This window comes from Tachypleus tridentatus, chromosome 6, assembly GCF_004210375.1.
Source record: "Tachypleus tridentatus isolate NWPU-2018 chromosome 6, ASM421037v1, whole genome shotgun sequence".
NCBI lineage: Eukaryota > Metazoa > Arthropoda > Merostomata > Xiphosura > Limulidae > Tachypleus > Tachypleus tridentatus.
This window is the reverse complement of record NC_134830.1, coordinates 17,387,311-17,409,812: the sequence shown is the minus strand read 5'-3', so window position 1 is coordinate 17,409,812 and position 22,502 is coordinate 17,387,311. Positions and strand designations below refer to the sequence as shown.

The 22,502-nt window shown below is 34.4% G+C and overlaps 1 protein-coding gene across 1 annotated transcript; it reads right to left on the bottom strand.

The window, feature by feature from the left end:
* Nucleotides 1–1,231: 1,231 nt before the first annotated feature.
* LOC143254491 (uncharacterized) lies at nt 1,232–15,434 on the bottom strand. The gene is made up of 4 exons (XM_076509664.1): nt 15,333–15,434; nt 12,706–12,987; nt 10,814–11,028; nt 1,232–1,822 (listed from the first exon to the last, which is right to left on the bottom strand). Exons 2-4 carry the CDS (start codon nt 12,968–12,970, stop codon nt 1,337–1,339), a joined length of 966 nt encoding a protein of 321 aa, XP_076365779.1. The 5' UTR covers nt 12,971–12,987; nt 15,333–15,434; the 3' UTR covers nt 1,232–1,336.
* Between the last annotated feature and the right edge of the window lie 7,068 nt (nt 15,435–22,502).

The window sequence follows — 22,502 nt, the reverse complement described above, 5'->3', positions numbered from 1 at the left end:
ACGACTTTATACACTAGCGTAATATGAACATACACTGCATTTTCTTAATCTAGAGAATAGTAATGACGCATTAATGTATAGTTATATTCTTACACATTTACACATTGTTTTGCACGTGAGAAAAAGAATGTGTTTGACTCATTGTACGTAAAATTAATTAATTATTCGTGATTTGTCAAACACGTATTATAATGATAATGTGGCAACTCCAAAATTTTATATACATTTTCAAATTAAAAAAAAAAAAGTATTATAACACTTTTAGAAGATTTCGATATCCCGTAAACATTTTATTACTAAATAATAAATTTGCAAAATAATAATTAAGGTAAAGATATTTAATGTAATATGATTATTTTCTAATTACTATCAATGTAGTTTCGACCATTCATTTACTCGCTATTTTAATGCATTAATACGAATGTAACAAAACAGAAAGATTCCTAAAGTTCAGTATTCCACGTTTGATTTTAAGATCAGTAGTATTCATCATCCTGATTCATCATTCTTATTCAAAACTAAAATATTATATTTTTCATTCTATTAAACAAGTTTATTTGTTAACGTTGCAAGAACAAATGCTGTTTAAAGCACTCTGATACTAATATTTTACGCATTTAATGTTTGTTTTGAATTTCTCGCAAAGCTACACAAGAGCTATCTGCGCTAACCGTCCCTAATTTAGCAGTGTAAAACTAGACAGAAGGCAGATAGTCATCACCACTCACCGCCAACTTTTGGGCTACTCTTTTACCAAAGAATAGTGGGATTGACCGTAACATAAAAAAACCCGCATACCATTTTAACGCCCCTACGGCTAAGAAAGCGAACATGTTTGGCATGACAGGGATTCGAACCCGCGACCCTCAGAGTACGACTCGAGTTCCTTAACCATATCAGCCCTAGTCTAGAAATAATATGTTGATATTGTTATTTTGGTTATTCTGATAATTCATTTTCAGAATGTAAAAAAAAAAATTTCAAAAGTCACAGAATTCTCTGACATAATAAATTGTGTACTTGATCCTGCCCACTCTTAGAATCACAGTACATTGAATGAATTTTATTAGGTTTTCGTTTAGAAATTTGGATTTAATTCAAACGCTCATTTAATTTAAACTTGGGCATTTCAACAACAAAAGAAAAAACAAGTTTTTAATTTTAAGATAAGGAAATTTGAGTGTTGATCAAAATTTCTAGAATTGTTACTTTAAATATCAGCTTCAGAATGTCCAAAATTTAACTAATTGGCAAACTTAAGTCTTTCTTAAAATGTTTGTTGTAGCGTTTCAATAAAGTTAAATTAAATAAATTATTCATATTTATTCGCTTTTCATTACAAGCAACATTCATTAATGTCAGATGACACCGGACTAATTTCTTTTTTGTCGTTCAAACTGAGATTTTGAGCTTTGCCTTCTGGTGGTGATATTTGATTAACGTGTTTTAACACAGCATCTTTTGGCCAGGCTTCGTAATAGTTACATGCTAGAGAGGGTGGCAACACGATCTTATCAGGTTGTGCTTTTTCTGTGTTGCTCAACTGCTTTTTCATTGGTCGTTGAGACAAATAAGAGTTGTGGATTTTTGAAGAAGGAAACTGGACTTGATCTGACATTTCAGTATTGTGGTTTGACGCTTCAGTTGACTTGTGAAGTGAAAGAGGTTGTGGAAAGAGAGAGTTTTTCTCCTGTATGTAATCATCTTCATGTCCTTGTACTGTTTTCTCTTTTGGAAAGTTTCCCTCCAGCAGATGGTGCTGTCGCTCTTGCTGTTCTCTCTGTTGCTTTCTCCATTTAGCTCGTCGGTTCTTGAACCATACCTGTGAACAAGCATAAGTTTGAACGTGTTAGACTAACACTTATAGAAACATTTTCTGGTTAACTGACTAACACTTATCGAAACATTTTCTGGTTAACTGACTAACACTTATCGAAACATTTTCTGGTTAACTGGCTAACACTTATCGAAACATTTTCTGGTTAACTGGAATACTTCTTCTCAAACGAAAGTTTATTCCGAATAAAAGATTTCTATTTATCTCTGTAAAATAATATTTACTTTTTATGAAAATTGTATAACATTCTATCGTCTGTAAATGTTATCCTTCTGACTGTAATAAAAATATTTTATTCGTAATTAAATCTTACTGTTATAGAGTTCCTATAAAAAGTATGAATACAATTGTAAGGTATGTTTGTATTATTAATTTAATTTTTCAGGCTTTTGCTAATTAATTAATCGATTAATTAATCGATGATAAATAAATAGATAGCTAAACAAAATGAGCTTTAACTGCGCTCCCTGAATAGGAAACAACAATTACATGTTTTTCTGTTTTGAAATTTTGAGTCAGTTGTTTCCATCCAATCGTCAAGCAAAGAAAATATTTATCTAGAAACCTCCATCCAGTAAATCTGCTCACCGCGGAAATCGAAACCGATTTTTTAACGTTATAAACCCACTGACGTATCGCTGAGCCACAGAGGGGGGGCAAGTATAAATGTATACTAGAATACTGTATTACTTAAAATTAGAGTATTGTTTAGTACATGGGCTATTTATACCACAGTGTATATGTTATAATAATATATTATCGAGTCCCGTAAAAACAACAAGAAAAACCAACTGAAAAAAATATAATCTTTAGACTAAAAGATTTGTAACCGTACAAGGTTCGTCGCTGATTACAAAGTTTTATTTCAACTAAGATACTGTTACGAAATTTAGAAGCCAGTTTCTTTGCTACGGTATCGTAATTACTTCTTTCTTTGTCTATTAGTTCATAGGTGTTTTTTTTTATGTATACATAACTAGTGTAGGTGCGGTATTTAACGCCATTATATTGTCGTGACTATCGCATAAACACAGTGGCTCATTTAACATGTTCAATTTCATGTGTAAAACAACAACAACAAAAAACATGAGTAGGTAAACCTGAGATAGAAGTTCAGTTATATATGTATAACATATATATATATTTAATTTAGAAAATTAATTTTTAAACATTTTGAAATGGCCTGGCGTGGCCAGGTGGTTAAGGCACTCGACTCATAATCCGATGGTCGCGGGTTCTAATATGCCCCACCAAACATGCTTGCCCTTTCAGCCGTAGGGGTGTCATAATACGCGGGCAATCCCACTGTTCGCTGATAAAAGAGTAGCACAATAGTTGGCGGTGGGTGGTGATGACTAGCTGCCTTCCCTCTAGTCTTACACTGCTAAATTAGGGACGGCTAGCACAGATAGCCCTCGAGTAGCTTTGTGCGAAATTCCCAAACAAACAAACAAACAAAAAAGACTTACAAATTCCATCACTGAACAGTGGGGGTGTTATAATGTGACGGTCAATCCAATTATTCGTTGGTAAAAGAGTAGCCCAAGAGTTGGCGGTAGGTGGTGATGACTAGCTGCCTTCCCTCTAGCTTTACACTGTTAAATTAGGGACGGCTAGCGCAGATAGCCCTTGTGAAGTTTTACGCGAAATTAAAAAACAAAACAACAACAAACAAAAAGAAACATTACCTCTACCGTTTCTCTTTGTTTACGAAAAGACGAGTAAACATATATTTTTTTATTTGTTGTTAAGTGCAAAGCGACACAATGGGCTGTGTATGATGTACCCATCGCAAGTATCTAAACCAGATTTGTTGTATTATCAGCCCTCAGGTATACCACTAAGTCACCAGAGAGTGCGCATGAGAATACACCATGATAATTATTTCAACTATTATACTCAGAAATTTTAAAACAAGTTTTTGTGTTGTAATTTTCTCAAACAAACTTCGCAACAAAAGCACTTTTATATGTAAAATCTGACAATGAAAGTGATTAACGTATTACAATCAAAAAGAAGACATGACACCCTAGAACGAAGTCAATTTTCTGTTCCAAGTAAATCTTATTTGATGATAATAATAGCTTTCTCGCGCATTCGTTGTTCGAGTATTCGCCGCGTGAAACGAACAACCTCAAATCTGTGGGACTTGTCTCGTACACAAAGACCACCTACCACCTTGAAGAGCCACTCATGGTGGCGCACCGAAATTGAGCAGTGATTGCTGGATCACAGATCGCTTTGTTGTTAAACTATAGAGCATCCAGACTGGCGAAGATCGACTACACGAGCAATAGACGAACACGCGTTTACCTCAACGTGTCACTAACACCCTAGCACTATTGTCGTCTAAATCCTTGAGATGCACAAGGGATTCGACTTTTACAATTAAATCTATATCCGTGAATTTATTTATTTTGTCGCAAGCTAATAAAGTTCAATTATCGTTATTTGCATACGAATAGAGATCGAAGTTGTTGTTTTTTAAATTTATTTAGCATACATAACAGAATTAACCACTTGAAGCTTTATCGTAGTATTGCTCGTTTTAAAGCTTTGTTATCGTGTCGTACCCAGCATAAACTGATGTCATCTGGTACCATGTGAAATTTATCACTTAGAGCGGTTTCAATTCGTTTGTGACTTACACTAAATATAGTACAATGCTTAAACAGCGTTAATATAGAATAAAGAGTTAGGTCAAAGGTTTTACTAACCTTATCAATTTTAAATGCTAAAGAAAAAAAAACCTTTTTAGAACCTAATTTGGATAAAAACATTTAACTATTTAGCTTCTTGGCTAAAATCTATACAATTTTTTGTCACGTTATCATAACTCAGTAAGTTTTCTTTGTCTGTTTGTTCAAAGTTTTTGTTTTGTTATTGTTTGCATGACTATTTTAAATGCTGTATTTAATAATATATCGTCATAAATGTTGTATAGACACAGTGATTCGTGTAATATGTTCTATTTCATGTTTAAAAGCTAAACTTTTCACACTAGTCAAAATAATGCGTTTTTATGTGTATGCTAGGTTCGAATCCGGACCCTATTACGTTGGGCAACTCTAAAAGCCGTACCGCCAATAGTGTTTCATTTCTATTTAGGGAGCGTGTTTATGTTCGCCCCGTCTTGCGACAAAATACACAAGAGCTTGCGTCAATAGCTTAGACAAGCCTTTAAAGACGTCCGGACGCCAAAAAGGTATGCTCACATTACAGCCACCCTCTAGTGACGGAGCAGTAAGTCTGAGGACTTATAATGCTAAAGTCCAAGGTTCGATTCCCCACAATGATTACAGAACAATAACAACAACATACCAAAAATGTGAAAGATCCAATTCAAAATCCATCAACATATAGACTACGTTATTCTTAGATCTCACAAAAAACTCGCATCGTTTTGGAGTCTTGTTGCCTCAGTAATAACAGGTTTAAACAACTGTATTGTTTTATCGTGTGAGGCGTTTTGGTGTGAATACCAAGGAAGAATGGTCCAGAACAAGTTTTTCCTCTCCATCTTGCACGTGAGAATTAATTAACATAGCCAGATAATAATAAGAAACAACGAACAACATGTTACTCAATGTAAAAATCAAAACGTTTATTGGTTTCAGGATTTTCCTCAGAACTACCGGAGGACTATATGCGTACGGTCTTCCTTAACCATGAAATAATAGATTATAAAGGTTTGGTTTGTTTTGAATTTTGCGCAAAGCCACACGAGGGCTATCTGCGCTAGCTATCCCTAACTTAGCAGTGTAAAAATGGAGGGAAGGCAGCTAGTCATCACCATCCACCGCCAACTCTTGGGCTACTCTTTTACCAACGAATAGTGGGATTGACTGTAACATTATAACGCCCCCACGGCTGAAAGGAGGAGCATGTTTGGTGTGACGGAGATTCGAGCCCACGACCCTCAGATTACGAGTCGATTACTTTAACCACCTAGCCATGCTGGGCCGTAATTGAAATAAAGTTGTGCCTGCTAAGGAGATTAGAATGGAGGCAGCTAGTTAACAGCACCCACCGCCAACTCTTGAAGTACAACTGTTTTACTGGATTGTGATATTTTAATTACTACTCATACAGTGCACCCGCAGCCCAAAGTGCAGCCCGGAGTGGGTTTCGAATCAGAAATACTCGAAAACTGAAGAGAAGTGAACTCAACAACGTAAGAAGAAAGAACGACCCAGACATATCAGAAAAATAGCTTATTAAATAGAATTATTGAGATTTACTCTTAGAAAGAACGATATGACGCCATGAAATGGTGAACAATGACTTAAAAATCAATAGAAAATTATATTTAGATTTGGAAATAATAGAACTTAAAAAATTAAAAAGGACTGCACACACTTCTTAACAAAAATATTTTGCTTACTTGTTACTTTTCTCTAAATGAAATATAAAACAAACGTTTTCATTATCTGAATGAGCTCGAAGCACGCGGTTTGTATACATAAATATATATACGTATACACATGAAGGTTAATTACATTGTATTAAAATTATTTTGTAGCCCTAATGTGTCATCACGTGTATGTAGCCACGTCCAATCATGCAATAGTTGACGATCATTTGTCTTGACAATAGCCCTGCATAGTAGTTTTCACTGAAGAAATCTCGTCGTAAAACTGTTACGTTCTGAGCAAACCCCTTCTCCCTACAGCTTTCCATAATCCATCTAGAGTATGAGGAAGACGGTTTCCCAGCACACGTTTCACAGTCTGATCGCACAGAAATGAATGGGCAGTGCGTCTGGTAACTTGATCGATATGTTTCCATGTAGAATTGCATGAATACTCGTTCCATTCGTCAGGTATGCCACAGTTGAATTGATATGTGGTAGAAATAACTTATATAAACGTGTCTTATGTCGCTTTTGTATCATGATACAGTAAAATCCTCCTTGATCATGTTTCTTAATGATGCCTATAACAAATCTATAGACACCTTTCGTAAAAAGATAACCAATCAAATTTTCGACGGATCACACGATATCCAAATAACGTCAAGATTTTCGGGACTTATATATTTTTATAGTATAATATATAGAAAAAAGAAATATATTTTACGGACAGAATACAATATATTAAAACAAAAGTGGTGAAAACGATATTATTAGCTTGTCATCGGATTCATTGGAGCATATCAATAAATAAGTGGGTTAGGGTTAATACTTCCACTGCTGAACAAGGAGCTATTTGTGCTCTGCCCACCACAGGTATCGAAACCAAGTTTCTATTATTGTACGTCTGAAGACATATCGCTATGCCACTGGAGAAGGGGGTTGGCTGTTACTTGGAATAATATGATACTAGTATTTTAAAGGAATTTTATAGTATATTTATATTGCAAAAAAGTAACCAAAACTTAGAGATCTTTATATGACGCAAATGATAAAAAAAGTTGCTACATAGAGAACATATGAAAAAAATAACTGAAACAGAATGCTACATAGATACCATTACTAAAACATTGTGCTACATAGAGAACATTCTATGGAAAATTACCAAAACAAGGTGTTCCATAGTGAACATTTTATGTTCTCAATGTTTAATCTTGTTTTTAAGTTCTTGCATTTTATTAAAAAACAACTACATTTATTTGTTTCATGATTGATATTTTTCAGCATTTCCAAATTAGAAATACTTTTGTTGTTATTTGTATATTATAAATATATTATTAAATGTGACGTACGTAACAATCTCTTTTGAACAATTTTAGAGTAAACATGCATCACATATCGACCACTTTAATGCTTTTCTACTTAAGATATGGAGCATACAGAGGCTTCCTTTTCACAGCAGATGGTTGTGTAAAGAAACATTCAAGGAAAATTATAGACTTTTTTTCTGGGAATAGCACTCACTTACACAGTTTTATTTCCGTTTTAGAAATGAAATGTAAAGAGAAGTTATGAAAAGTAAGAAGGCGGGAAATTATAGAAAATGTACTTCTTTGAGTTGCCCTGACGTATGGCGACTGTGCCAAACCTCGTACCTCTTAGAGGTGTATGATAATACTGGAAATTAACTAGAGGTACATTACTAGAAAAAAGTTGAGGACTACTGACTTAGATATACAAGATAAGAATAACTTACTTTTCAAAACAAAACACAGATCGTCAATAGCTCTGTGACTACCAAGATAAAATATTTGATGCCTTGTTTACTTTGTCTCCAACACCTGTAAAGAAGACTCAGTAAAGACTCCAGAGGGAAACAGAAGAGAAGTCACAGAGTCATTCTTGATAAAAGGACCCGAAACAAAAAATTCCCATCAACAGGAAACATTTAAGTGTAACAATTAAAATAAAGATCAACCCATAAAGTTGCTACTTATAGAATGGAAAAACATCAGTTTCAAAAGCATTGATGATTGGTTCATTTACCAGATACGATGTCTTCTCCTTGTTACTAATATTTCTTCTAACGAACTGTTTTGTTTGATACTGGAACTGGATATAAGAGGTGACTATCGAATGTTAATAAGTGCTTCGTTTGTTCGCGAAGGGATAATTAAACCAAAGAAAATATTGGTGAAATATCCAGAGTTTGTTCCTGTATTGAAAGCCTTGGGAATAATTTAGATCAATAGAGTTCTCAATATGGGGATGCATGTACTCCTGGAGTACAAAATTACTTCCAAAGAATACATTGTGGGGATTCAACATAGCATCTGTACGTCAGATGGTCAGCTCAAGAAAAACATTGATGACGCAAGTGAGAATTGCATGATAATGTTGAAAATCAACTACGGGTACGTTACTGGAAAAGGTTAAGAACTAGTTGCTTAGAGATGAGGATCCAATGTAACTAGACAAATTTAGTTTTCATATATATCGAAAATAAATACACTCCCACATCAACAAGCTACAGGCAGACACGTTTAGACAAGAATTCCAACCGAAGTCTGGTGAATCACTCTCTCGTGTTAGTGGAAAAGATATTAATCTTGCAGCCCTTCACCAAGAATACTTATTCTTCGAGCCAGTTACCAAATGTTCATTTGGAAAGTTTCTGCCACAGCACACCCTCAAATAGTTAGTCCAAATGGACACAGTTGGACCATTGATGACACTAAGAAACTTGCATTAAACTGGACTGAAGGCTACATCCTACAACCAGAACTGGTTGATATTTTATCACAAATAAACAGTACTATTGTTGATGGTGATAATTTGAAGGACAATTTTGACAATGATATTAACTTCGATAATTGCGCTGACCAGATCTGTGAGGAGGAAGATGTGAAGTAGACCGTGGATGTATAAAACAGAAAACCTTGATGAAGTCTTCAATCATGTGTGCAACACAGTTTTTTAAACAATATACTTACAGTGTAAAATATTTTGAATTTCGTGGACAAAACTATATTCGAACGTTATCCAGTAAAGCTTACTTACTACACCTATCGTTTTTCAAATTTTGTTTTATGTTCGAAATATTATGAACATTTTTCTTTTCAAGACACTGAAGTATGGTGTGTTTTCCAGAAAAAAAAAATTAATTCAGCGTTTGTTGAAATCTAAAAGGTTAAAGCTGTAGGAAATGAGAAAACGCTTTTGGTTCAAGTCTTGATCAACGATGTAGTTTAAAATGTATTGAAAAATTATTAAATTATACGGGTTGACATAATTATAGGCTTTTCCTGGGTTGAATCGTGAACAAATAAGCATACGCGTAATTATGATTTACGTTAGTTCTAAGGGATTTTGCTCCAACTTCTTACATAAGATTATGAGCAGACACCTCAACAATAAACAGTTCGTGTCAATGTGTCATGACGACTTCAACGTATAGAAAATCAGTTGCTGTAATTATGATACGTGTATAATAATATTCTAAAGCTGCTTCGACTGTCTTGTTTTTGGATCCACCAGAATACACAAAAAAATAATATTTCAGCAAATCCATACCATTAAAACACCAGGGAAACCTTCCCTTTTCATAATTTCACTGTGTCTTAAACTTCTCAAACCAGTATTGAAACGAAGTTGTGTCAGTTACTAATTTACACGTTTGTAAATCGGTACACTAACTGTAGCAGTAGTCTTAAATAAAAAAACAAGATTTGACTATTTTCGTTATAATTAATATCTGACAAAAAAGTAGATTTATAGTAGTCCATTATATACTTTTAGACACTATAGGTCTTCAAAATTCCCATTAAAGGAAAGGATTTACATTTCTAACTCGTCCCAATTGTTTTGACAACGAAACCGTTTACCAATGGAGTTGAAATTATTTACTGTTTGTTTGTTTTTGAATTTCGCATAAAGCTACACGAAGACTATCTGCGCTATCCGTCCCTAATTTAGCAGTGTAAGACTAGAGGGAAAGCAGCTAGTCATCACCACCCACTGCCAACACTTGGGCTACTCTTTTACCAATGAATGGTGGGATTGACCGTCACATGATAACGCTTCCACGGCTGAAAGGGTCAGGATGTTTGGTGCGACGGGGATTCGAACCCGCGACTCTCAGATTACAAGCCGAGTGCCTTAAAGGTGAATTTTACAGAAAAAAGAAAACTTTGCAGTCAAAAGAACTACTCGTACTGATTAATGTTGCAGGTTCACATTTTTTATAAAAAATATGTGCTAATAAATACAAACATAGAACTTGGTGCAGAAAGAGCCCTTTCCAAACGGCAATTCAAACGTTTTAATTTTTACGTTTGCCGCTAGGAAAAGTACTGTGACGTAATAGTTGTCAAACAAATCGCCAATGTCAGCGTGTTGAATGTAAATAAACATGGCCAGTGCATACGGAGAAACAGAGGCGGAGTCTGTTTTGACTTTGTGTTCTGAACAGTGTCAAGTAGTGCCATATCAATTCGTACCTTCAATTCAAACGCCTTAACCCACCTGGCCAGGCCGGGACTATATTTATTTGTATCTTCAGAGAAAAGTTAGGATTTACTTTAAGTATACAACATGTTTAGTAAATTTATAAAATTAACCCTAACCTCAACCCTTTCTTCTTTCAAGTCCACTCGCATAGCTAGTTCTTCTCGTAAAAGCACATCAGGATAATGAGTTTTGTTGAATGCTGCTTCGAGTTGTTCTAATTGTTCTTCCGTGAAAATTGTTCTGTGACGTCGTTTCCGCTTCTGGCCGCTGAGAGATGCTGATGTAGATACATGTGATGTACCGAGATAAGATGGAAGAACAGCTGGATAAGCTACACGTATCAGAAAAAGTTGTTTGTCTTAAAGAATACCTTCTGTAGGCTTTTAAAAGTTACGTTTATTTGATATCTCATGTTTTTCCATTGTTAAAAGACATCTAAATATTTTACCTACAAAGTCACTTATGAATGATGTATCTTTGAGAAGAAATTCACAGTTTCTGTTTACTTTATCCGATTGTTTTGATCCGTAGTTACACCGTTAGACTTGTATTAGTGTAAACTGTAAAAGTTCCTTATGTCACTTTCTAAATGATTGATTGCTGTCTTATGATTACAAACACTGCTACGCCTTATAGGCTTTCTCACCTACATAATGACATAGTATTAAAAATGAAAGCTGCAGAACATAGTTATACATCAGAAGGTTCACTCACGTGCCAGACATGCGATTTTGAGATATTTTCATTAGAAAACTATTGTAAAAACAACAGATGACAATGCAACATGATTGCACAAGTTGATATTTTTGAGACACAAAATGAGTAAAGTTGTTTCATGATTCAAATTAGTTAAATTTCCAAACGAACAGAATGAGATTAGGAACGAAGCTCTTAGTGAGTTTTTATATACACTGTGTGAATTATTGAGACCTTGAATAAACAAGCTGCATTTTGTGTTCGATATTTAACAACCACTTGTTCTCATGTTGCTTTCTTTGCGAAACCTCTAAAGTGTCCATTCAGAAGAACACGTACACCCCCAAGTTGGGTATGTGACTCGTTCCAGAACCACGTGTTTGATTAATAGAAGTATTTCAGAGCAACATTCAAGTTGTAGATCTTCACGTATAGGGATGTGTATGTAAGTAATAGGTACCAGCTCTTGCTTTTATATCCTACTTTTCCAAACTGAAGGAAAAAGTAAGATAATTGTGCCAACTCTAAGAGCAATTCATTAAGAGATTTACTTACGACATCGCACATTCAATGTTTTAGTAAAAAAAAAGAGAAGGTATTGTTAGATTAATAAGTATAATTTATTTTAAAATGCGATAGCTTCCATTAATAGTTGAAAAGAAAGTGTACTAAAATTGAGCTTAGAGTTTCATTTAGAATTAAAAGGGGAGATAGGTTATTTAAGCCGCTAATGATGATAAATGATAAAAAAGATGAAAAATAAAGCCCTTTTTCCATTCAGTGCTTTAAGGTAAACTGTTATATTTAATTTTTTGTTTCAGGAAATTTATTCAACCTATTTTTACAATATTATTTATTCATAGTTTTTATTTATCACTTTCAGAAGTTGTTACGATGCTTTAAAATCTTCAAAGTTTAAAATTGATTTAGATTACAATCAAAAGGCTAACTTTACATTTTTATGAAAAACGTTTTCAACGGGCAATTTGTTATTTTGGGAATTTTTCCAAGCAATTCTATTTTAAAATGAGTTCTTACTTTTTCACAAGAATTCTAACACCTTTTCGAAGAATGTACAGCACTGTTTTGAATAGAACAAGCACGCGTTACGTATTATCTTAAAAAACAAACTCTTAGGTAGTCTGCAGGATGTATTTGAAGGGCTTCATCCTACTATTCAGAGTAATGAAAACAACTTATTTTTCAATATAATCTGAACGTAAAACTTGTATTACACTATTTATTTGTATTTATTAACAAATAATAGCAGCTCTTTTCATAATTATGTTTTTAAATAAAACTCTTTACTTACCCAATAGTTCTGCAGAGGGATAAGATCCAGTAAATGGAATAATTCCCGATGTCCAGTAAGGATAAGTGACCCTCGGTGAAGGTGGGGAATCTCGAGCTAGTATACTCTCAATGGTAAATGACGACATTGCATTTGTTCGATGAGGGCGCGTGCAGGCGATGCTCAGCGGACAAAACCTGTTTGTCTTCAGATGAGGATCCGGCGGCAGACAACACGAATAAGCTGGAAAAGGGCAGATCAGCCCGTAGTTGCCCGGAATAGCCATTCAGTAGCACTTTCTTGCTTTAGTGGGTTTGTTATAAATAAAAACAGAAAACAATAAACTTAACTTCGAAATGTTTGCCTAGTAAATACATCAGGGTTGATACGAAGTTAGATATAAAAGCATAAAACTGAGATATTGTGTTCCTTGTATTTGAGATAATAATAAAAAAAGCGAGTGCAAGCATTGCTGTATTAACAAATCTTTCTTCTTATCTGCATATTTCTGGGTATACATTGTTAGATTTTGCTTAGAACACGAAATACGAAACGAAACATAAACTGGACAGAGTACAAATGAAATACTTTTTTTTTTTCCCAGACTATAACAAGGGAAACGAGTCAGTTTCTTCCTCACTTTTTGGTCGTTTTAAACGAATCACGCTCCACGTATTGGAAGCTTGAGTAAGTGCTTTCTAGACTTTAAGCTAATCTCTAATAATTAGCCTTTCCACTGGACTAACTTTGTTAACCTGAAGATGACCTAAGAAGGTCCAAACGTTGTTCTCAATTTTATTTTAATAAGAGTTTTAATACCCATACCAGTTGTTTTGAGATACAGATTGACTTTAATTACTGCGAACGACTAACACGGATACGTTGGTAACTTTCACCCTGAAAATGTCCAGAATGATACTTCACTGAGCCTGGTTTTAAATACTGTACTGTCCCAATTATAAGATGTTGTGTTTTGATTGATAATTAGTCTGTAAAATTCATAGTCGTCTTGTAATCGCTTCGATTTCATGCCCTTCTTCCGACTCTAGTCTGTCGCATTCTTGGATATGCAGATAGCATTTGTCTATGCATGCATGCCAGATGTTTACTCAAGGTCATCGCTAATTTTTGCAACTAATTCATCTGTAGGCGTTTCAGTTATAGTATTAATTTTGTGGACCTAAAAAAAGGACGTTCTTTTCCTTCCTTTCGCATGGTTTCTAAAAATTGGAATTGCCTTATTTTTGAGATCGCCCTATAATCGGGCCACTAAGGATGTCTACGTTTTGAAAGGTGGGATATTTTAGTACATACAACTCTACAAAACGCTGAGCTTAAAAAATAATTGAATCTATGAAAACAAATCTTGTTGGTTGAAAATCGTGTCTGATGAAGTAGTCAAATGTTTACAAATTTTGTTTATACAATGGAACGGTGTGTGTAATAAATATTAGTATGACTAAGAACTCGTAACTGAAATTAAAGAAGAATATGTTAACCACACTACATCTGCCATATCCAGTGCCGACGAAGCTCCTCGCCCAATACCAGGGCTGAACAAGCCAGTTGGGATACAAAAGGCGTAATAATTGTATAGGTGGTAGTTATATTATCAGTTTTCGTAAATGATGAACTAGATCAAGTGAATGAGTAATAATTATCACCAATGTCATTTAAGACAGTGGATAGTTAATTGTTGAAAATCTTGCCTTGAGCAGCCCCCATATAGCGATATTACTTTGCCGAGTAAGACAAAATACTTTATTAAGCGGAAAATGGTTGAAGAATACATAATAGTTAATTCAAGTAACGATTAGTGACATGATATTTAACAAAATACAACAAGTGATTAATAAAATTATATACAAATGCAGAGGCGTCGATAGATTCAGGCACATGCCTCTCTCTATTTAACACGCCCTGAACCCCCAGTTTGTGTATAGAAAAATCGAAATCAAAAATCATGTTCGATACTGTACTAAAACACAGAAAATTCCCAATTTTGTAGGCGCGATCCAAGGATCACCTAGTGACGCCTCTGTATAAATCAGTTGAACTATTTTGCGAGTAACAAAACTATAAATAAACCTGATGAATTACGTGGTTGGTGACAACATCATAAAACAATTAAACTATGTAGTGTGTGTAAGTATAATAAAACTGTTGAAGTAGGCAAAGACTGGAAATATAAAACAGTTGGCCAACGAGACGAATAGTAACTTCATAAAACAGTTGAATTACGTGGCGAGTAGCAACACAATAAAACACCTTAAGTGTGTGATGAGTAACAACATCATTAAACAGGTTAACTACGTGGGTAGAGGTATCACAAATGAAATGAACTACGTAGTTAATGGTAACATCATAAAACAGGTTGAACTGCGGGCACATGTGTTTGTAAGTAAAACTGAACACATTTTTAATACTTATTAGTTTAATTGTGCATTCAGTATTACTGGTAACTCGACATAGAGTTTTTAGCTCAAAATTACGTAGTATTTGAATTATGAGAACCAGTTTAAGTTCTTATAAAACAGTATATTTGCAAAGATCACATATTAGCAATTAGAACACCATGTCAATCAACTTAATAACGCAGAATATCGTATAAAATACAAAATAAACTAATCTACAAACTGTAAACTTACCTCAAGACAGACTGAATTTTCCCAGATTCACCGTTCATTTAATGCCTTCCGGTGTCCACGAGATCCTCTTGCGGTATTCCTAAATCGCAGCGTTGAGCTGATTAGGTCACACCCCCACAATTCAGCCGCTTATCGTGAATGAGACTAGGCGTGGTCTTTGCTACTTCTTATTGGTTGCATTGTTTTGTTATCCTCTCTCGTTGGCTAAAACTTATCGACAGCCACTTTCCCATTTCTATTCTTCACTTTTAATTTAAAGTCACGATTACGTGTATTTTGTGAGAGCAGTTACCAAGTGATGACATTTTGCAATTCAGTTACGTATATTTTATCTTTTCCTGCATAAAATAAATTGGAAAGATAGATAATATACAACAAACAATTCATCTTACCATCGTTTGGTAAGTTTGTTTGCTTTTTTAATTTTGCGCAAAGCTACGCGAAGGATCTACGCTAGCTGGTCCAAATTTGGCGGTGAAAGACAAGAAAGAAGACGGCTAGTCATCACCGCCAACTATTGAACTACTGTTTTTACCAACGAATAATGGGATTGACCGTGTTTAGTGGAACGGAGATTCGAACCTGCGAACTTCATTTTTTAAATCAAGAACCCGACCACTAGGCAGTCTTCGGGTAAGATCCGGTAATAACAAAGCCCAAATAATTTATAAAAACTAAAATAGCGAGTAGGCATAATTATAAAATGTACAATAAGTGTGTCACGGGCTACACAATCGACATTTCAGTATAACTATTGAAAATTTTTTATTATTTCTCAAATTACTTTAGTTCATATTGTTGTGTAACTAAAAATATATATACTTTGCCCAATCCTATAACGTTCTTTTAGAAACATAACTAAACGCACGTGCCTTTGTAGGGTGATTTAAAAGGTTGTCATTAATCGTATATTGCTTCTAGTTGTCTTGTGAAACATTGATTTTTAACATATGCCTTTTTATTAGAACAGCGATATTTTGTTCAGTTATATTTATATCTAACTATAAATATCACTTCTTGAAGATTCATAGGAACCTATCTTTAATACATATATTTAATTACACTTTTTTGATACATATATTTTATCTTACAATTGTGATCATTGTTTACAGTTTTACATGGGAATTTATTTTCCATCCATAGTCTCAGAGTTTGGTCATTGTTAAGTCGTATAGGAATTTATCTTTCATAAACATAGCTATTTTCACAATTGTGATAATTTTTTAGTTTTATAGGAATTTATTTTTTCAGCATGCAATTAGTTTCACAGTAGTAACCATTGTTTTATAGAGATCTATATTTGATGTTTACATTCAATTTAACAACTGTGATGTTTTTAAAGTTTCTACATAATCTTGTGTTTCGTATTTGACTGTCAAATTTATAATTCCTTTCTAGGTTATTTTCTACGACAACTATTAATTTTTAGTTTTACTGAACAATTTATTTCGATATAAGGACTTTATTCTTGAGGTTTTTATATTTTTAAGGTATTAAACTTTTTGACATTTCTTATCATACTAGTAACGATTAGGATATTAGAAAATATATTAAGAAAATTTGTTGAAAAATACGACGTTGAAACTCAGTGGAGACTCGTGCGTAATACTCTTAAATTGATTTATTTAAACTGTTATTTCTCTGTACTGGTTAAGGAGAAATAAAACTTTGTGACGCGTATACTTGTTATTTCTCTGTACTGGGCCCGGCATGGCCAGGTGGTTAAGACACTAGACTCGTAATCTGAGAGTCGCAGGTTCGAATCCCCGTAACACCAAACATACTTTTCCTTTCAGCCGTGAGGGCGTTATAATGTGACGATCAATCCCACTATTCGTTGGTAAAAGAGTAGCCCAAGAGTTGGCGGTAGGTGATGATGGCTAGCTGCCTTCCCTCTAGTCTTACACTGCTAAATTAGGGACGGATAGCGCAGATAGCTCTCGTGTAGCTTTGCGAGAAATTCAACACAAATCAAACCTGTCCAAAAATTTTCTCGAATAATAATTGATTGTCAGTTTTCTACCTGGTGGTGAAATTATCTTCTCCAATAACTGTTAATTTTTAAGATATTAAGATATATTCATTTGGAATATGAGGTTTTCAATGAAACTGTAGTTTATTACTATTAGTTTCAGCGATAGCCTATTCTCCGTTATGTTATTGATAAATTTACAGACTTACGACCCTAAAACCCGGGATTCGATTCCCTACAGTGGACACAGCGCAAGCAGTCAGTCGTGTATTTTTGCGCTAAACAGCAATGACAGTGGAAGCCTGTTATTGAAACAGTAAAAATAATGTGGTAACAGCTGTAACTGGTCTTACCTTAATGTAATACAACGTTTACTGTTCCTAAAGAAATATAATACGTGTGTTATTCTTCTAAGAATAAGAAAAGCCGACAATTTCAAGTTGTGTAAAAATTTTGATCTCTGTATTAACAATAAAAGGATATTATAGCTACAAGAGTAATAATCACAACATTGTTATCAAATATTGTACAAAGTATTAAAAATATATCATTATATTAATTCAAAATATCGAATTAATCTGTGTTTTAAATATTTCATGAATAATTTTTTAATGAATAATTATTTTAATCACATTGTTTAAAGTTTTTAAAACGCAAAAGCTCCATCAAGTTACCCAGATGTCACGAACAATCATAGTCATATGTAAACAATTGTGAATTAATATTGCAGGTTTTAAAACTCGCAACGAAAGTAAATGAGCTTTTTACTTTTAACGCGAACTTTTTGTTTTTATTTTGAATTTCGCGCAAGGTACTCGAGGGCTATCTGAGCTAGCCGTCCCTAATTTAACAGTGTAAGACTAGAGGGAAGGCAGCTAGCCATCACCACCCACCGCCAACTCTTGGGCTACTCTCTTACCCACGAGTAGTAGGATTGATTCTCACATTATAACGTCCTCACAAGTGAATTAAGTATTATAAATACGAATTGATGTGCTACAAATATTATTACTACAAGTTCACCTGTGATGTAAATTTTATTAGAACGATTTTACATATGATCTATGTATTATAAGTATGAATTGACATGTGATACAAATATTATAGGTACCATTTCAAAAGGACAGTCGCATATCTGTGATAAACAGTGCTTATGTGAAGTGTTATGGTATATAGCTTAAAACGCTTTCGAATTTTCATAAGTCATTTTTCGACTCTGTGATCGTTACACAGGTAAGCGTCTGTTGTAACAAAACGGGAACATTGTAAAATTCTCTTTCTGTTTTTATTTGTCTGTTTTCGAATTTCGCGTAAAGTTACACGAGGCTTTCAGCTCTAGCCGTCCCTAATTTGGCAATGCCAGACCAGAGGGAAGGCAGCTAGTCATCACCATCCACAGCCAACTCTTGGGCTACTCTTTTACAAACGAATAGTGGGATTGACCATCACATTATAGCGCCTCCACGGCTGAAAGGGCAAGCATGTGTGACGTAACAGGGATTCGAACCCGCGACCCTCACATTACGAGTCGAGTGGCTTAACTACCTGGCTATGCCGGGCAGTTTTTATGTTGTCCATTATAAGAAAAATCCAATACCACATTATCTCGAGTAACTATTTTGTTTTGTTACGACAGTCGGTGTGATTAAATACAATATTTGTTATATTTTTCTTACATCCAAAACTTTACAATAAACGAAACAATAAATACTATAAAAGCTTTTTTATAAAGTTATTTATAAAATAATAAATGCTGTATTAATATTTTGCAATACTATAATGATGATAAAAATAAACGAATTACATGAAATACAAACAGCCAAACAAGTCATAAAAATAAACACCTCTAGTAACTGAGAATCGTCTGCAGGAATAAATCTAACGTTTTGTATGATACGTCATTGTCCACACAATAAAATAAATATTGTTAGACAAGCGACGCGTTTTGTACATGTTCGAAAACCAAGAACTTAAAACGGAAAGGATAATCAATTTTAAAATGCTGCGAAAATTAAAATAGCATAACCGTTTCAAAGTATTGTCCTATTTGTAAGTATTGTTTTGAAGCTTAATGGTGGGGAATGAATATTGTGTAAATTATTTGACATATTGTTTTAGGGTGTTTTAAGTCCAGCTTCGTTTTTTGTGTCTGTATTATTATACTACGGTTCTGCACTCAGATCAGTGCAAGATGCATTTATTTTTGTACACGTACATATAATCTTTAACTGTGGCATTCTGCAAACTGTCATTTCGATTGAGGATTCTGTGTTAATGACAGATAAGAGCTGTGGTATAATTCTTCGTGTAATATGATAGAAGTTTTAAGAAGATAAACCAGTTGAACAAGTATTTTGCACGTAAAGAAGTCGTACTACAGAAATCGTATTAAGAGAAAAGTATGCTAGCTGGCTGCTACTGTGTTTCTCGTATCACATAAACTTTATCTGAGACATGTTTATACGGCTTAGCTCTAACTTCTTGTTTTTAATTGATTTCTTTTTTTCATTAAAAAAGAAAGAACGTACAATCCAAATGGTAATAAAGACTTTTGTAGGCTGGGTGAAGATAACTATAGACATTTGGAGGTAAACATATTATATTCTTTAAGTGATATATATACAAAAATCACAACGTCGCCATATTAATTGCTTCCTTTGATATGAATAGAGAAATCAACAAGTCACCCTGCTACTCAGGTCTAAATAGAAATTACAAATTCTTCATATTAGTGGCTTCCTATGATATCGATACAGAAATCATAAAGTTACCATCCTTCTCGATGTTGTTAGGCCTAAAATATATCACAAATTTTGTTTGTTTTTGAATTTCGCGCAAATCTACTCGAGGGCTATTCGCGCTAGCCATCCCTAATTTAGCATTGTAAGACTAGAGGGAAGGCAGCTAGTCATCACCACCCACCGCCAACTCTTGGGCTACTCTTTTACCAACGAATAGGGGGATTGACTGTCACATTATAACGCCCCCACAGCTGAAAGGGCGAGCATGTTTGTGCGACCAGGATTCGAACCCGCGACTCTCGGATTATAACTCGAACGCCTTAAGACGCTTGACCTTGCTGGGCCCGTATCACAAATTTTTCATACTACTTGTTTCTTTTGATATCGACACAAATCACAACGCCACCATGCTACTCGGTGGTACAAGGTGTAAAAAAAAAAAAAAAATCCAAATCCATCACAAACGATATTGAAATTAAATTACATTTATTTTCATATATGATATTTGTATCGTTATTTTAAAACGGTTAGTGTGACGTATTATCGTCACGTCACTTCGATATGATTAGTGTAATTCAGAATTGTTTCTTTGTTTTTCAGTTTCGCGCAAACCTATCTGCGCTAGCCGTCCCTAATTTAGCAGTGTAAGACTAGAGGGAAGGCAGCTAGTCATCACCACCCACTGCCAACATCTGGGCTACTCTTTTACCAACGAATAGTGGGATTGATCGTCACATGATAACGCCCCCACAACTGAAAAGGCGAGCATGTTTGGTGTGACGGTGATTCGAACCCGCGACTCTCAGAACACGAGTCGAGTGCCTTAAAGGTGAATTTTACAGAAAAAAGAAAACTTTGCAGTCAAAAGAACTACTCATACTGATTAATTTTGTAGGTTCACATTTTTTATAAAAAATATGTGCTAATAAATGAAACATAGAACTTGGTGCAGAAAGAGCCCTTTCCAAACGGCAATTCAAACGTTTTAATTTTTTACGTTTGCCGCTAGGAAAAGTACTGTAACGTAATAGTTGTCAAACAAATCGCCAGCGTGTTGAATGTAAATAAACATGGCCAGTGAATATGGAGAAACAGAGGCGGAGTCTGTTTTGACTTTGTGTTCTGAACAGTGTCAAGTAGCGCCATATCAATTCGAACCTACTCTGAACGAACCTAGAACAGTTACTTTTGACACAGATCTGACACGTTCTAGTGATGAGGACAGTTTCACGAGCGAGAGTAGCGGAACTGTAAGTTATATTGATACCGCCCAGGCCGGTTGCGAGTCGGTCATACCTCCAGTGGAAGAATGGTAAGCCTAAGTCATGACGACAAATATGGTCTGTATTATTTAACGTGCAATTTTAACATCTCGAAACCTGTCTGGTGTTTATAAATTATTGGTATCAGAGACTGGGTTTTATTTGTTCATACTTTGCCGACTATGGTAACTAATACTCGGCCCTTCCACATTCATTGTACCTAGTATTTATGAGTCGTAACAAAATGAATTTTAATTATACATCGTAATTCTGTCTATAAAATCAAACTAGATGTAGCAGTTTGAATAGTTAATTTATCTTGAAATGTCAAATTTGAAAAATGGAATTCTTCAAACTTTTCCATATTTAAAAATGATACAAAAACATCTACAGAATGATCTACCAGCTTTCAAACTTGGAATATACTCTGTTTGTGATAGATTTGTCCACTGCCTAGACTAGGAAATTAAGGTTTTACTGACTTTCAGGTGCCACCAATGCAAAACGCACTCATGAATGTGAAATGTGCATGTCTAGTTACATTCTTCAAAAACTTGTACTTTTTAAATTATTATATTCTACTTGTTATTGTTTATCGCTATATACTGCACACATACCTTTAAGTTTGTTCTTTTTGTGATGGCAAGGGATGGCTTCAGAGGGATGGAACCTATACGCTGCAGACTGAAATCAGTCCTCAGCTCTACACGAAGAAAGATGGTGGGGACAATCCTGTCTTCTGCCGATGGTTTTTTCAGTCTCAACCTGTTTCTTTTTATAATATTTGTTTTAGGTCAATAAATTCTCCTTTTTTCAGTTTTTGTTAGTATCCATATATTTTACCTTTTCTAGTATTAGATGAATCTTTATCTAATTTTACAAATTTAGTTTAATCACTTAAAATGTTTTTAGCTTTAATAATGTAATCAGTTTTATTTAAAATAACTGCACTATTTCCTTTATCGGACTTTTATAATCACTATATTTTCTTTCTTTCTTGACTTTCTATGGTTTGAAATTCTTTCTTGTTTATATTAGTAAGTTTTGCCCAAAAGTTGTGATCATTACAATATGTTATAGCAATGCCACTTCTATCAGAGCTCTCAGAGATTAATTGTTTTCCCTTTCAGATAATTTATTACAGCTACTGTTCAAAACTCAATATACGATCCTCATATTTAAGCCTTGTTTGGTG

Excerpts from the sequence above, each read along its gene's own strand:
- LOC143254491 (XM_076509664.1), bottom strand. The coding sequence starts at position 12,970 with ATGGCTATTCCGGGCAACTACGGGCTGATCTGCCCTTTTCCAGCTTAT. Across the intron at positions 11,029-12,705 it reads TCCCTCTGCAGAACTATTGG|CTTATCCAGCTGTTCTTCCA; the intron begins GTAAGTAAAGAG and ends TGATACGTGTAG. Across the intron at positions 1,823-10,813 it reads TGAAAGAAGAAAGGGTTGAG|GTATGGTTCAAGAACCGACG; the intron begins GTTAGGGTTAAT and ends GCTTGTTCACAG.